Genomic DNA, 17,494 nt, shown 5'->3' on the forward strand with positions numbered 1-17,494 from the left:
GTGTGGGGCTCCCCTATGCGGGGGACACCCCTGCATGGCAGGGCACTCCTTGCGCACATCAGCACTGCATGTGGGCCAGCTCCACACGGGTCAAGGAGGCCCGGGGTTTGAACCGCGGACCTCCATGTGGTAGGCAGACGCCCTAACCACAGGGCCAAATCCGCTTCTCCCAAAGGCTTCTTTTTGGTGATTGCTTCATAGCAAGTAATAACATAGTCAGAATACCGGGTGCTGAGGATGCTCATATCTGCCACTTCCATAATGTAGGCAGCCCAGAACTAGAAGGTCATGAGGACAAAGCATGAAGGAGACTCCTTCTGCTGTGGCGGAAGTCTGTGGGGGGTGCTTCCGGGAGGGGGCGGTGTGGGGCAGGGAGCAGTGGACTGGTCTGGCCACCAGCCTCATCCAGCTGGGCTCCTTCCCGTTCACATGGAGGGAAGGGAAGGAGGCGGGAGCGCACCATGCCAAGCTTGCCAGCCCCATCTCTGAGGCACACATGTCTGCAAACAGATGAGCCTCTACTTCATTATCACCTCGGCCGGGACATGTTCACATCTGATATTGGATTAAAGAGGTGCTAAAATCAATCAGGCAGAAGCTTAATTTCCAACACAGAGTGAAAAGCAACCTTATGGGCCCACACTTAGCCAGATGGACCACACCACCTGATTTTATTAAATATAGAGGACTTGTCGCCACTGACGGTCCAAATACTCCATGTTCCCCCTTCCTTTTCCATTTTTTTCCAAAATATTCTCATTGTCTGTACATTCTGTAACCATTACCTTCTAGGTGCTTTATATTTTGTAATTTTAAGAAACACATAGTATTTATTATAGACTTACTATGTGCCAGACAGTGGAAATGCAGCGGTGAATCAGAGTGAGGCAGGAAACTAAGATTCCTTAAACACCTGTTATGTACAAGGTGCTTCTCCATCCATTATATCATCTAATCCTCACAACCAATTTGTGAGGCAGAGAATATTAGGATCATCACAGATGAGGTAACTGAGGCTTAGCGAGGTGAGGATATTTGTCCAAGGACACATAGCTAGCAAGAAGAACAGGGCTACTAAAGAAACTTTGTTTTGTTCTACTGATAGTTCTCAGAGGAATTGGAAGGTCAGAATCTTGTCATCATACAATGGCAGGTTGCTAGTCCCTTCCATGCACCGAGGAGGTAGCAGGATGGAAACCACCCAACAGGAATGGCTACGGTTTCTGGAACCGCTGGGTCTGTCAAAAGTGGTCCACGTTTCCCGATTTTGTGCCATAAGCCATGGAGCAGGATGGCATGTATAAGGTACCCCATGCTTACTCTGAGAACCAAACAAAAAGAAACGGCTCAATCTGTAGCTGTAGTCAGATACCGGGTCATACTGCCAGTGAGCTGTGGAGCTGGGCACTCGAGGGCTGGTGCGCGGAGCCCACGTCCGTGCTCTTTCCAGGTCCCCGTGCCTGCATCAGGTATGGGCAAGACCATGAGAGCAGGGAGGCAGGCGGGGCGGAGCCTTCGCGCTCTCCGGTCTGCAACAGGTCCCCTACCTGCCATCTTGCCTGCTGATGGTATACCCAAAGAGAGGGTTATTGACGAAACTGACGTTCACGCCAACCAGCGGGGTCCCATCTGACGTCATCACTTGACCACGGATGACACACGCGTGCCTGCGGGAAGAGAAGAGAACAACGTGATCTGACCCTCTGAGCCTCGCAGGCAGGGAACCCCCAGGTGTCAGGAGACAGATGGCATGCCACGCAGACATGTCTTGCAGCAGGGGCTCACGGGTCTTACTCAAGATGAAAAACGGTAACTTCCTTTTTTCAGATTGCCTCAGTTTATGGCATCAGTGTGTCCTCAAAAGAATGACTGTTAGGAGGTGTTTTCAAATAGCTCACTCTAGCATAGTTACCTGAAGATACTATATTACACACTGTAAGGAGATAAAGCTGATCTCAGAGGGCAGAACGGTGTAATTATGTGTGGCGATTTTGGAGTCAGGGGACCTGGGTTCAAATCCCAACTCTCCCACTACTTCCTAGCTCTCTGAACTTGTTGTACAAGTATGTGACAGCTCTTTGAGCCTTGGTTTCTTCATCCTGGTTCAGAGTGAGTTCCATAAATGGGCTGTGGTCATTATTATCACTAATAGTTAGGCTGAAAGTAGACATACAAGAAAGTGAACAGGATAGAAGGTGCTTCTTATCTGGCATGGGAAGTAGGAGAAGGGCAGACATGAGCATCTCCTTGGAGTGGATTCTCTAACCTGTTCCGTCTCGCCGTAGCTTCCCCCTCTTGCTCCCCTCCTCTATTCTAGACAACAAACCATCTGACTTTCCCAAACTGGCCAGGCTTGTGCTGTTGGGTGAAGCCTTTGTGCCTGTGCAGCGTTCTTCCCTCTGCCTACAAATGTCGCTCGGGCACCCCTGTCCCAACATTCTCACCCACAGTGAGGCCTGGAACGTGGCCTCCCGACCCTGGGGAGGGCGCCGTGGACGCGTCTGTTTACCACAGGCGGTGGGTGGAAAGGAAGGCCTGACTGGAATCACTGTCCCACGGCATCAGGGCGGGGGAAGAGGGCCCTCAGGGCAAGACAACTCTGAGGCAAGAACGCAAAGGCTGCTCCTGGATGGCTTTCTTCACTCACCTTGGTTTGGAAGGTGTTTATTTTTTCTTTCTTCCTGGCCCAAGGTAGAGCTACTGATGAGGCCCAGGGGCTTTCAGAAAGAAAGATTTCAAACTCGGCACCTGCTTTATTAGGTGCCCACATCTCTACCGTCCTAGGGTGATAAACTTTTCTCTGTTTGATGAGAAAAGCAATTAACACCAGGCTTGTAAGCAGCTGGTCTCACTAGTGTCAGCTTGTCCTTCTGAAGGCAAGAACAACTACCCACAATGCTTCACGCTCCCAGTCCCACTGCACCTCACTCCACGCAATCTGGTTAATGCTAATTCAGTCAGTGGTTTCCTTCCGAGGCCCTCGGTCTAAATGCAATTACAAGGCAAACAAGTTAAGCGGGCGAGGCTCAGGAAAGACTCTCAGTCCTGCTCTGAAGGTCTCCCAATAAATTTATGTGAAATTATCTCTCCGCTAATGGGAAAGATTTATTCCATCAATTGTATTCAGCTGGTGCTGAGAGATGCGCTCTTTAATGGAGGAAAATTGAATTTCTTACTGCTGGAACTTTGTCCTTCCAGGGAATTACTAACAGATCTCATCTCCTGGTGCTGGCCCCTATCCATTTTCTCCTGAAACCTGTGCCTTCCGCTTCTGCCTGGACAATAACCAGCTCTCTGGGGATGTTTTCCTTTTTGGGGCTGCCTGGCCTGCTGCCCCTCAGACACAGGCAGGCCGGTCTCCTCTGATTTATCTCACTTTCAGGATTTCCTGATAATTGGGAGGCACTAAATCAGCGCCGTTTTGGCTATCATGTAGCCTCCACGTCGGCAAGGCAGAGCAGCTGTAATTTTAGCTCAGGCTCCTGTGGGTTGCTCTGGATTCTGGAGAAGATTAAGTTGACTCCCTGTGCCCCTGCAGGCCATACAGGCCTCTTGCCAAAACAGGCATTTGGCTCGGGAATCAAGTACTGGGGAAAAACACTTCCATCCTCCTTCTGTTTGACCATGATTTTCAATTGTCAAGAAAGCCCAGCTTAACATGCAGGCTTCCCTGGAACAAAGGAGATGGGGAAGTCTGTTCTGCGGGGGCCCCTGAAATGTCTCTCCTGCCACATGCTTCTGTCCAGGGAGGTTTGAAAAGATGTGAGTGCTAGGCTATCTGATGCTTGCTTTCTTCATCCAATTGCTTAACTGGTACCATCAGTGTTTAACAAATGGCTTTCAGAAAGAAGAGAAACAAAAAGAAAATCAGCCTTAATTTGTAATGCTTGCTCATCTCCATGGTGTAAAGATTCCCACCAGGGCTGATTTTGTGGTACCAATGTGATGCCACGAAACACAGAGCTGTTAAGAGTGGCGTGGCAGCTCACTGTGATACAGCATTTCCACCGAAAACACAACATAGTCCTACATGTTGAGGGCTACCTCAAGAGCAAAGATAAGAGTGAACTATAGGGAAGTGACTTGGCCCAGTGGTTAGGGTGTCCGCCTACCACATGGGAGGTCTGCGTTTCAAACCCCAGGCCTCCTTAACCCGTGTGCAGCCCATGCGCAGTGCCGATGGGCCCAAGAGTGCCGTGCCACGCAGGGCTGTCCTCCGCGCAAGGGAGCCCCACCCACAAGGAGTGCGCCCGGAAAGGAGAGCCGCCCAGCGTGAAAGAAAGTGCAACCTGCCTGAGAATGGCGCCACCCACAGGGCGAGCTGACACAACAAGATGATGCAACAAAAAAAGAGACACAGATTCCCATGCCGCTGACAACAACAGAAGCAGACAAAGAAACAAGATGCAGCAAATAGACACAGAGAACAGACAACCGGGGTGGGGGGAGAGGGAAGAGAAATAAATAAATAAATCTTTAAAAAAAAAGAGTGAAGTATAGTAAAATAATTAGGAAGTGATAACTTTGAATATATATTACCTTTACTTTTCATATAATTTTCTAACTTATTTTCTGTTTTAAATTATACAATCTAGTTTTTAATAATAGCTGTTTAACAACCGGCTTGCAAGATTCCTGACCACCTGATGATCAGTTCTGGTGACCTGGTAGTAGCCAAATTCTGCACACCACAGGACCACTGACCCCAAACTAAGGCCAGGCACCTGCTCAGTGTAGGAGATGTGGCTAAGCAATGGGAGCTGCTTTGGCGGTGAGAGTCTGTAAGAGAAGACCACCTTGGTGAGAAACCACTGACGTAGGGAGCAGATCACTGCCACCAACTTGGTGCCCACTTGGTTCATATCATCCTTGTACTGCTAGTCCTATATTTGATGTGTGTGATGGTTAGACTATTGTGTCAACTTGGCCAGGTAATTGTGCCCAGTTGTTTGGTCAAGCAAGCACTGGGCTAACTGTAATACAAGGGCATTTATGGACTTTGCTCACCATTGACTTTACTGCAGTGGTAAATCATATAATTACATCAATCAGGGAGATTGCCATCAGCAACGAGTGATGCTTAACCCAATCAGTTGAGTGCCTTAGAAGGGGAAGTGATTCTAGCATTGAGAGAGAATTTCCCACTTGTCTTTGGACAGCCAGCATCTCCCAGAACTCATCAAGAACCTTCACTGGACTTTCATTGCAGCCCCTGGTTGCAGCCTGCCTGCGGAACCTTGACTTGTGCATCCCCACAGCTGCATGAGAGACTCCTATAGAATCACATACTATTGACAGATATCCCTTGTTGATTCTGTTTCCCTAGAGAACCCTGACTAATACAGGGGGTCTTCTTTTCCCTTGGTCACTGTCCTGGCATAAAGGAGTGTTGGGATGTTATTTTCTACTCATCCCAAGAGTGCCACTGAAGCTGTCACCAACTCCTGGCACAATTAATCACCTCTTCCTCTGGGTTGCTCCACACCTCACCATGACTGCAGTTGCCATCGGATTATGTTGTTCTCATTTGCATAGCTATGCTAGAGGAGGGCTGGGGCCACATCTCCCGTGGCTAGGGTAGGCTTGGGATGTTGACCCTGAGAGTTTGTGGAGGAGATAAAATAATGATCAAGCAACTGAAGCTCAGAGAGGTGACTTCTTCAAGGTCTCACGGCAAGGAGCTCAGCTGGCTGAGCTCACATTCAAAGCTAAGTCTTCTTACTTCCAAGTCCTCACTCTTTCTACTGTGTTATATACCCAAAGTCACTAAAATTCACCTCATTTTAACTTAGCACACTGGGCACCTACTATGAGTCGGGCTTTGTGGTGAGTGTTGGGGTTATAGAAATGCATCAATTTCGGCCCCCACTTGCTTTCTGGAGCTCACAAAAGCCAACTAGAAATGCCCTAGTATAGTTGTCTCTGACACCAGTGAGCCAACACATGGGCCTGGCATATGTCAGGCAGCTGGGATGCAAAACAAACGATTAGGCGGGGTGAACTCTGCCAGGAAGGAGCACCCGTGCCAGGCCAAGGGGGGCAGCAAACGTACTGGCATTAGTCCACCTCTACACTCCAGGCCTTGCTGACACCTGGGGGGTGGGGACGTCTGCCTGACTGCTTCCTGAGGACAGCAGCCAGGTTGGAGAGCAAGAGAAGAAACTGCAGGAGAGACAAAATCATCCCCCAAAGAAATCACACAAATAAAAGCACCTTCAACAGTCACTCAGGGAGCAGTGCTGGGTAGTGTGGTGGAAAGAACCCTGGGTACAGAGTCAGAGTTCCTGGTTCTGCCACTGCCACTGACTGTGTGACCTTGAGTAATCACCTCATCCCTTTGGACCTCCCGTCTGTCATTTGTCAAACGCAGCCTGAAGTTTTCCCCAATCAGATATAAAGCACACATTTAAGAACTTGTAATTGTTATAATCTGGTGCTCTCCACTCCAGCTCAAGTAGTCCGACAACGCAGTGGCTTCGGGATCATAATGGAGCTCATACAAAGTTTGAGCTCAATCTCATCTCTGAGTTGTCCCCTCTGTCTGGGAACTCTCGCCTCTTCTGTTCACCTTCTTACCCATTAGGGCCCGGCTGGAGCATTCACCGAGCATTATCCACCTCTCCCATCCCTTTGGGCTACTCTGAGTATGGTCAGACTGTCGGGACAATCATTTCCCCCAGCATGTCATGAGCTCCTGGGAGACAGAGACCACCTCTTCCTCACTACTGCGTTTTCAGATCTGAGCATGGGTGATGTCCACCCATTCCTGGGTGGCCAACAGAAAGACTCTTCAAAAAACAGGTGTGCGCTCTGGAGGAGTTTGAGTGCACAGCACAGAGAAAGTTCCTGATAAATCATTTACTGAATGAATAAAGAACCGATGTGCTCCTATAACATGGGGTAGAGGTCATGCTGGAGGACTCTGGGCTACTCGATCTGGACAGGGCTCTGGGTAGAGAACCTAGGCCTGGAAGGGCTGAGCCTGTCCAGCTGGCCAACCCAAATGGCATGGAAGGTTTGGGCCCCTTCAGCTGCCTTTCTTCGGAGGACTCACTCGGCCTCTGTTCACAGACTGATGGCTTTGAATCTATAGCCTCCTCATCACTACGACTTCTTGCTTTGAAGACGTTAAATGAAAGCAGCTAATTAAGTTGACGTTCAGGGGATCAGAACAATCATTTTGGGATCTAGGTGGTAAGTAGGAACTCTAGCCTTTCTCTGCATTAAAGTCTTTCCTACTCTATGCAACCATTGCTTATGTTAATCACTCCTTTTGCATTGCATGCTTTAAATGGATTTACACGCCTGACTTGTACAAACCCTTTTTAAACTGCTTTCTGCTAACTCATGCTGATTGAACGCTGATCTTTACAGCATCTGTTACACTTTATCCCGAGCCTTTTAAGATCCTTACTGCAGGGTGGAGGAGAAGCCTGCTTCCCAGCCTGTCAAGTGACCACCTTGACGGGGTTCTGCAGTCAAATGCTGACACTGTCAACTCTGCAGCTCCCAAGCCTGCTGCTAGCTGGGCGACACGGGCTGCTCTGCAGGCTTCTCGTTCTAGCTGTCCATCTAAATTTTCCGCCTCAGTTTCCTTAACCAGCTTTTCCAACCTGATGTCTTCCCCCAGACACATATTCTTGGGAACTCCCTGATCATAAAACCTTAGACGAGACCTTCAGTTCATGTCTCCTAAACCCTCACTGAAGAGATGAGGCCAGGTCCAGGCAGGGGAATGGACTTTCCCCGTCCTCCCAGAGTGGCTGGGGAGTCCACATTCAAATCCAGGTCTTGCCACTTATTATTATCTATGTGATCTTGAGAAAGGCACTTAATCTCTCGGGTTACTTACTGTCTGAGAAGTACCTAACTGAGAGTTTAAATTTATTTTAGTTGCCTCAAAAATCAGAGTTCACGTCATTATAGAGGGGCTCTTGAAACATTTTTGATTGCACACCTTTTTCTGTAAGCATCTTTGAACAGGCTCCTTTGATGTATTTATATTTATTTATTTATTTTTTAAAAGATTTATTTATTTCTCTCCCCTCCCCCCACACCCCCGTTGTCTGCTCTCTATGTCTTTTTGCTGCGTCTTCTTTGTCCGCTTCTGTTGTTGTCAGCGGCACAGGAATCTGTGTCTCTTTTTGTTGCGTCATCTTGTTGTGTCAGCTCTCCGTGTGTGTGGTGCCATTCCTGGGCAGGCTGCACTTTCTTTTGTGCTGGGCAGCTCTCCTTACGGGGTGCATGACTTGCGCGTGGGGCTCCCCTACGCAGGGGACACCCCTGCGTGGCAAGGCACTCCTTGCATGCATCCCACTGCGCATGGGCCAGCTGCACACGGGTCAAGGAGGCCCGGGGTTTGAACTGCGGACCTCCCATGTAGTAGATGGGCGCCCTATCCACTGGGCCAAGTCCGCTGCCTGTATATTTATTTTTAAATCATCCATCTAAGCTGCCATCATTAGCTAACAATGGAAGGCATAATACATATTTGGTGTAAGGTTTAATGGCTCGAAAGTCGTACTTCAAAGTCTTCATGATAATCTTAAATTTTTGTTTTACCTTCTTTAGATCCTTGATAATTACAAATTTTTTAGTTAACTTTTTTCTTAGATCTGATGAGATAGGTCATTACTGTTTTTAACCTCATAATGTAGTTGAGGAAGACAGTGCAGTAGGAGTAGAAGGAATGTGCTATCATGTTCTTGTTTGCTTGTACTTGCACTGTTAGTATTATCTTCCATCCGTAGTTACTCTGCAGGAATCTTTTGAAGCCACTTGACCGTTTGATGAGTAAGTTCAGTTAAAACTAGATTTTCTATAAGCGTGCACACGCGCACACACGCACACTCATACACACTGCAATCGTGTGCTCCACTAGCATAAACCAGGGAGGGTCCACTGGTCATCGCCCTAAGGATGCGATCCCAACCTCCCTCAGAATACCCACTGCGCTGGTCCAGCTGACAGGGCGACCAAGCAGAAAATCAGTGAAAATCCAATATTCCGCAAAAGCACATTATTTTTTCAAGATAAAAAATTAAACAGAGATAGAGCTTCTAATAGTCTCCTCCTGCACCTTAATGACCACCTTGGGCCCCACGCTGGAACCACTGCACTGCACTAGAGTGATGGGGTGTGTGTCTGATGGTTTCTTTTTATGAAATAAACTCCAATATACTTTCTATGACTGTATTCAGAGGCCAACTCCTTGTTGTGCTTTATTCTTTATAATTTATTTTGAAGTTATGTTTACTACATATGCCTTACAATGGCTTTAGGTCAAAATCAATAAAACGTGATTTAATCACTTAACTTTTAATAATTCTTGACTTACTGGAGGGCAGGGAGTAAGACCGATAATCTCCTGAGGTATCTTGCAAATCTAAGACCCCGAGTTCTCCAAACTCTATCCTTATCATTCTTCTTTTACCATGTCTGCAGGTTATTTTCTGTATTTTCTGTCTCTAGATAAAGCCCAAACTCTCCAGCCTGGCACAGGAGGCCTTCAGGCACTGCCTGGGGCCCTGTCTATCACCTGGGCTCACAGCCCATTTCTCCATTCTCACACCCTGTGCTCCAGCCGTGCTCAACTACCGCTCAGATCCTTGCCTTGCCAGGCATTTCCACGCCTGCCTGCCTTTGTCCCTCCTGTTTTAGCTGCCTAGAATGTCTTTTCTCCCTATTGCCACTAATCTCTCCTTTCAGGCCTGCCTCTGCACTGAGGCACTCCCTGATTTTCTTAGTATGAAGTAGCCACTCCCTTCCTTGCACTCCCAAAACACAATGTATTTATCCCAGTAAAGTGTATTTATTAGTCCTCATGCCTTATTTCCTTTACTGTTCCTTGAGGGTAAGGTGTTTTTTATCTCTGTATCTCCAGCGCTTAGCACAAGAGTAGGCATAGGGTACACACTTGAAAATGTTGCATAAAGAAATGAATGGCTAAACTAGTGAAAGAAGATGGTAGGAGAAGAAATTATGAATGTAGTTATTATAGATGGCCCAAAGTAAAACACACACACACACACACACACACATATAGATGTATGAGTTGAAAGAATAGAAGCTTAGACAAAGACCAGGTAAATGAGAAGAGGGTTCAATTACTGGAATTTTAATTGAGCACCTACTATGTGCTATACACAAAGCTGGATGGTAAGGAAGATATTTACTCATTGATTTTCTTGCTTATTTACTTATGGAAACTATAGGATAGGGTTCATAGGCGTATTTTCCACAGTTCTCAGCAGCTAGTCAATACATATTTGTCAAATAATTAACAGAAATTTAGACATAGTCCCTACCTCTGAGGAACTCATATTCTAGTATAAATATAATTTGACCTTCTAAAGATCCTTGAATCTGGGAGTAAAGCTAGTAGGGAATAAAAATGGGAGGTACCTACCAAGTCGTTACAGTAAGAAACCCAGACATTCCCACGGTTAGAATACAGCGCCAGTCTCGGCTCAAGTGCCCTGGCTCCCGCTTTTCTGTTTGCAGTTGGGCTCAGTTTAGACTCCAGCAGACGCTTCCAGATCACTTGCTGGGAGTGTGGAATAAACATTGCATGGAAGCGCTCCAGTTCACCACGGAAAAAAGTGTTTTCTTTCAGAACATTTTGCGCATGTTTGGGAGAGGGAAGAAGAAATCCCCAGAACGCTGCAGCTTGATAGGAGAAGTGTAATTTTTACACTGGAAGTGTCTTCACGGTGCCTGAGTCCCAGGACCCCATTCTACAGGGGAGGCCAATGACATCTGGAAATGGGTGGTCTTCCCCTCCGTCAGCCCCAGAGCCCAGGCGCCTGCAGGTCTGCCCTGCACACCACCTGGGGTCATCCCCCACGAGGCGACCAGCACCGTTAGAGATGTTAGGGGCCCTGGGCTGGGCCTCCCGCGAGCTCAGCACCAGGCGTCACCGCTGGCGGCCTCTCGCTGTCCGCGGCTGCTGAGCTCCTTCAGACGTGCAGGGGGCATCACATCCTGGCGCCCACTCCAGTGCCACCAGCCCGGGGCACACCTGGCCGCTGCAGGGGCACGCTTGGGGTGGAGTCCTTTCCCAAAGGAACCCTCTGGGTTCTCTTCTGTGGCCAATGAAAGCACACACAGAAACCAAACGCTTGGCTGCTGACAACTGCGCTTCTAGGGGGGAGAGGAGAAGCGGGCCCGGGAGGTTGGCTATGAGAGGTCCCCTGGAGGGCAAGGCTACTGTCCCTTGGTGATCGGGCAGGCCGGGCCTGAGGGACGCAGCTCTGAGGCAGTGCCAGGGTGCTTGGGGACATGTGCTGTGTGGCGTGTGGCCAGACGGGCTGTGCAGCCAGAGGCCTGCTCCAGGGACTGCTCAGGAGGTGGTGTGTGCTGTTAGAAAAACACAAGGCAGCTCTGCTAAAAACCTGACTCCAGACTCGGCTTCTCAGAGGACAGTTTCACTCCATGATTGTGGGTCCTGTCTTCTGTCAGCACACAGGGCAGGTCCTGCTTTCCATTACGGGAAAGGGGAGATGGTGATGGGCCAGAATTAGGCCCACTTCCTGGGGTGGGCGTGGGGCTGGCTGGTGCCGGGCAGAGAGGCAGCTCGGGGGCCTGGAGGAAGCCCAGCTCGGCAGCCTGGAGCTGAGGCACACGGCGGCACTCGGGCGGTGGTCAAGGGAAGTGTCACTCAAGGGACGAGACCCGGTGAGGGGGCTTCCAGGGGTCCCTGGACAGGACACGGACGGCCAGTGTGTCACCAGGTTACCACGTTCGTCCCTGGGCAGAGCAGGATGTGGCAGGGGTGGGGAGCCTGGCAAGAGAGCGCAAGCCTTTGCCCTGGGTGGTGCTTCTACTAGGAACTCAGAAAACAAGGCTGGGGTCTGGGGACACAGCAAATGCACATCTGGCAGAGCTGACAAGTACCGGGTGAGGCTACAGGAGGTCTTGAGGCTGAGCTGCTGGGGTCACTTGACCCTTCTCCTCAGTTTGGATTTGGGGCTACAGCCTGAGTCAGGACTGGCCCCTCAGTGGAGCCACGTGGCCTCAGCTGAGGTAGGAAGACAAGCCAGGCATGGCCGGATCTCTCTCTCCTGCCAAAGGACTGTCCAGAGGTAGCATCTGTCCTCATCACAGGTAGTCACCGTGGAATTCACTTAGAGACAAGTCTTTTCTTTTTTCTCCCCGCCCCCTTGTCTGCTCTCTGTGTCCATTCGCTGTGTGTTCTTCTGTGACCGCTTCTATTCTTGTCAGCGGCACCGGAAATCTGAGTCTCTTTTTGTTGTGTCATCTTGTTGTGTCAGCTTTCCTTGTGCGCGGTGCCATTCCTGGGCAGGCTGCACCTTCTTTCGTGCTGGGCGGCTCTCCTTATGGGGCGCACTCCTTGCACATGGGGCTCCCCTACGTGGGGGACACCCCTGCGTGGCACGGCACTCCTTCTGTGCATCAGCACTGCGCATGGGCCAGCTCCACACGGGTCAAGGAGGCCCGGGGTTTGAACCTTGGACCTCCCATGTGGTAGGCGGACGCCCTAACCACTGGGCCAATTACCCTTCCCCTAGAGACAAGTCTTGATGCCTCGGAATGTGACTGGATGGACAGTTAGACTCAGGCGGAGGTGTCTGTAAGTGCTGAGCCCCCAGTCCACCGAGGACTACGTTCATAAGGTGAAGTACGGCTCTCCAAATATTTCCACCTCTTATCGCTGACTTACAAACACCAGCGTTACTGCTTGGAAGAGCCCTTACCTAGGATGCAGGTTCTCCGACCCTCAGGCTCTGCTCCTAGCTGCTGGGCCAAGGGCTCTCCCTGGCCTGGGAGTTTCCTTTTCCACTGCGAAGGCCTGAGGTCCCAGAGGTCCAGGCGCCCGCTGCGCTGTGCTGCTAGACCTCTGCATCAATTCCATGACTACACGGATGCTGCAGGCCGAGACTCTCGGTTTCCTCCCAGCACGCACAGTAATACTCAAACCTACATGGTACTAATGCTGTTGCTAGGGCTAGTCCTAATGTTAACACTATTACTACTGGCAGTTACGGCTGCTAAGACTCATTGAATGCTTATTGCCCCAATACCTAAGTGCTTTACATGTCATTTAATCCTCAGGACATTCTCATGAGGTATGTACTATTGTCCTCCTATGACAGATGAGAAAGGTTAGGCACAGAGAGGTTAAGAGACTTGTCCAAGGTCACACAGCTAATGAAAGGTCAGGCTGGGATTCAAACTTGAGTTGCCTGCCTAAGGAGCCAGTGTTCTTAAGCACTAAGCCTCACTGCACATTGGTTTTTCAGTATGTTGAACATCATGAGAGACAAAGTCAGGGTCAGCGGGGGTTGTAGTAGCACCACAATGTATGGATTTCCAAACTGAAGATGCTGACAGGAACATAAAGGAGCAAGCAGGGAAGAGCAAAGGCTCTGGGCATGGGTTCTAGGACCAGTGGGGTCTGGCTCTGAATTTGGCTCTGCCATGTGACCTTGGCCAGGTCACCTAACTTCTGTAAAACAAGGATGATCAAGTTCCTATGTCCTATGATCTGGGGGAAATTTAAACGGGTTAGTATTTATTAAGCATTTCAAACAGTGCCTGACACATGCAAACTCCTTGGTATACGGTACGTATTAGTGCTGAATGCGTGGCGTGTGCCAGCCATTGTGCTTCTGGGGATTTTATCTCATTTAATCTTCCAAATACCCCAGAGGAATGGGAATGGTAACCCCATGGTACAGATGAGGCAACTGAGGCTCACTTGTCCAAGGTCACTTAGCTCTCACAATCGGAATCCAGGTCCTCTCGAGCTAAACCCTGAGTACTTTTCACTTCACCACTGCAACCTCTGCTGATGACCCCGTGACGGACAACTAGGAACAAGCCTGAGCTACAAAGCAGAGACTGTAATTCGTTTTTGAAATCAGTAAAGGGACGATCAAGAGGCAGAGGAGTTGTTAGCTGGCCATCAGGATGATGTGAAAAGTCGCTGCCTACATCTTTGAATTGAATTCTCCTAGTTGCTTTATCATCATAAACATTCATTTCAATGTGGGGAGGGATTTTTAAAAAACCAACATGAATAATATATAATGGCTGACATTTTGGAGGAAGCAGGATCTTTACCTTCTTCCATCGGGGTAATTTATCATTGTCTGTCTTTCTTTTATTTTAAACTGATGGGGTAGCCTGTCAGCTCAGCTTGTTCTTAAAACGCAGAGTATAATTCAATAATAAATCCGCTCAGAGGCCAGCTGTCAGGAAGCTGGTGTTTATTTGAACTCCATTAGATGCTCTCCACGGCTCAGGCTCTCTGAGGGCTATCTAAGGCTGCCGGAGGACCAGGATGGGGTGGGTGAGCAAATCTGCTTCCATCACTGCTTTCCTCCGAGACCAGTGTATGGCTTTCGACATGCAGTGGGCTGATCAAAAATTACACCGCACACACGATAATTTCTCCTTCCTTGCCATTTTTCCCCCTTCTTGCAAGCTCTTGCTTTCAAAATCCCGGTAAACTATGTGCCTTTATAAAGGGCACAAAAGAAATTGTGAAGAGCTGTGTGGCATCGGGGTCATGTCCCTTTGTTTACAACGGGGTTTAAGTTCTACCTGAGATGAAATGCTCTAACCTGGGGGGTGACCAGGGCAGGGTGGGAGCTTTCTCAATTCCAGCCCCTCAAGCCCACTTCTGGCCTCAGAGGCCCCTGTGCTCTTCCTTCCCCCCAGGCCCCTCTGCTTCTGTGTACCTCAGATTTCCCAAGACCCTCTGGATTTCAAGGGTTGGAGCAGGTCTCCTGACTTTTGATTTGGAAAAAAAATCACAGATATACTCTAACCAGTTCACAATGCTCTCTATTCTCCGATTCTCCTGAAAAGGCGTGCCACTGCTCAGGCCTCACTCCGTCTAGACCACCTTTTTCACACCCTGTTCGGCTGACCCCTACAGTAAACAATACAGCTCATCCAGCAGGACACACACATAGACCTGCAACGAGTTTTCACCAAACAAACACTTAGCATTTTACAATGTTGCACTGATATTTTCCACTCCATTCTACCCCATTCCATGTAAATCTACTTGTTTAAACAAAAAAGGATCCGTTGTGATATACAAAATTGATCTCATGACCCATGGATGGGTTGGGAGCTGCAGTCTGATAAACAGTGCTCTAAACACCAACCCTCCCTGTTGAAATCTTTGTCTCAGGCCGAAGGTCACCTCCTGCAGGAAGTCTTCCTTCATTTACACTGTCAGACATTGAGGTTGCCTGCTCTGAGCCAGGCTCCTGCTGTGGCGCTCGGGCAGACAGGCTTGCGGTGGAGCGACGGGCCCTGCTCTGGGCTCTCAGAGCCCCGGCCTCCCTCTGGGGACTCAGCGTAAGGTCAGCAGCAACTGACAGACTGACTCATTATTTCATTCCGTCTGTCATTGCGGTTTACTCTGTGCCAAGCCCTCTGTGGACACATGGGTCAATGAAGAACAAGGCACGGGTCTTCGCAGCGCCCCCAGAGCGATAGGCCAGGGGCGCCGTCCTCCTCTGCCTCGCGTGGCGCAGAGCAGGTCGCTGGGCCACTATTTCCGGCTGAGTTTGCTCCTCTTGGGCAGCTCTGTTCCGCTCCGACCCAGCCTGATCTCTCCTCTGTACAGGCTCTGACCCCGCTCGTTTGGGATGAACGTGCTGGCCTGCCACCCTTCTTTTCCTGAAGCGCCCTGGCTCCACCAGCCTTTCTCCTTGGGCACAGTGTGTCCCGTCAGCTGACTCTCAGAGCTCCCTGTCGCACCCACCCGCTTTCCTGAGGGCGCTGATAACTGACTAGCCTTCGCCGAGTCCAGGAAGACTCCACAGTGTCACACTCTTTCTCTGACCAATACAGTGTCCTCAAACGTATGCTGAACTGATATTCAGATAACTTGGTGGAGGTTCTTTTTCAGAACTGCCTTCTGCAATCTGCTAAGCTTGGCGTTGGCAACCTGCAACTATTCACTGAGATGCTCTATCTGCCCCACCTCCAGCCCTTTAAACCTGATGAGTTATTCCCCAGAGAACACAGCCAACAGTGGGAAAGAGCTCTGCCTCGAGGGTCCTTCCAGGAGATGCCTTCATGTTACCCTCCCTTCCCGAGCACCTGAACCTGCGCTCGCAGTCTGCGTCGTGGCACCTGTCCTTGCATGGGCAATCCAACAAGAGATCCTTCTTTTACCTACGACCTCGGTGGTTCCCTCACCCTCTTTCAGTCTCCATAGCAGGTGCCCTTCACTGTGCTCTCCCCAGGACACCAGGTGAGGGCTAGGCACTTGACTGGGAAGGGAGACGGTGCTCAAGCCACCTAATCTGTGATGGTGGCTCCTGTGTCTTCTATGCCCCTTTCTACTTTCCATCAGCTGAGGTCATTCATGACTCCACCACTTCAGGATGGCAGAGGCAGAATGCCAGCTAAAGCTCCTACCCCCATTAAATCTTTACTAAATACCTGCTCCGGGCCAGGCATTGTGCTGGGCTCTGGGGACGCGGTGGAACGAGAGAGGGTCCCAGGGGAGGCCTTCCTTGCTCTAAGTCCATGTGGCAGGACTTCTGCCTCAGTTTTGAGTCATGTTCTGTGGCTTCCTACATGGAACCCAGCCAAGCCCAGAGCCCACTCTGTGAGGATGGGGCCCTCACATCCTGGGTAGCTGCTGCCGATCCTTCCATCAGGACGACCCCTGCTTCAGGACCTCTGGCACCGGCTGGGGTGCTGCGGAGAATCCCAAGGCACCACCCTTATAACTCCTGGAGCAACTCCTTCATGCCAGGCGTAGGGCTGGGCCTCTGAGAATGTGAGCTCCTGGGGGGAGCCCTGGGCACCGAACACTGGCTTGCTCGCTTCCCCCACTGAGGGTTGTCTGGTCAGTGCCACCTCCTCCCAGGAGCCCAAGCAGCTGAGGTCCTAGCGTGCCTCATACTTGAACCTCTGAGTCCAGCATGCGCCTGGGCGTCTGCACGTGAAGGAGCTATACCTCTGGGGCCGCATTTCCTCCCTGGTCCCAGAGAAGCTGCTGGGGCTCTGGGTGATAGCCTGCTTCCTTTATTGAATGGAACCCGAGAGACTACAAATCGTGGTTCAGCATGCGAGGCGCAGGTGGGCAGGGGCTTCTGTCTGCCTCGAGCAGGTCTTCCTCCTGTTCTCCTCAGGCACCAGGTCATGTCTGCCTGCCCGTCGGAAGCTCCGCTCTCTGGAGAAGTGCCCCTGGATTCCTTTCTCACGAGGCTCCTGGCTGAAAGCCAGCCGGAATGCCGCCTTTTCCGTTCCTCCCGCGAGGAGGCACCAGTCAAGCTGGCTCCTCTCTGGTGGGTGGGTGGCCTTTCCTGGAGGGCAGGTTACCCTCAACTTGCATTCCAACTGAACAACTGGATTGGAAGCTCCGCCACCGCCGCCACTACCATCAAATTAGCAAGCACTTTTTTTGGCATGGATGGTTCTAGGTTGAGCCTTAATACACAGTTTAAAAATGTTCTTCTTAGGACCGATGCTGAAGATATTATTTGTATTGCTGTGG

At 50.1% G+C, this 17,494-nt stretch overlaps 1 protein-coding gene across 8 annotated transcripts in view; it reads right to left on the bottom strand.

Annotated features, from left to right (window-relative positions):
• TENM4 (teneurin transmembrane protein 4) overlaps window positions 1–17,494 on the bottom strand; it is an 801,291-nt gene that overhangs the window by 76,007 nt on the left and 707,790 nt on the right. For all 8 annotated transcript variants that reach the window (XM_058306052.2, XM_058306055.2, XM_058306053.2 and 5 more), the window contains one exon: window positions 1,548–1,667. In XM_058306052.2, coding sequence (XP_058162035.1) covers window positions 1,548–1,667 — 120 coding nt within the window. The remainder of the gene's footprint in view (window positions 1–1,547; window positions 1,668–17,494) is intronic.

This window comes from Dasypus novemcinctus, chromosome 10 (genome assembly GCF_030445035.2).
Source record: "Dasypus novemcinctus isolate mDasNov1 chromosome 10, mDasNov1.1.hap2, whole genome shotgun sequence".
Classification (NCBI taxonomy): domain Eukaryota; kingdom Metazoa; phylum Chordata; class Mammalia; order Cingulata; family Dasypodidae; genus Dasypus; species Dasypus novemcinctus.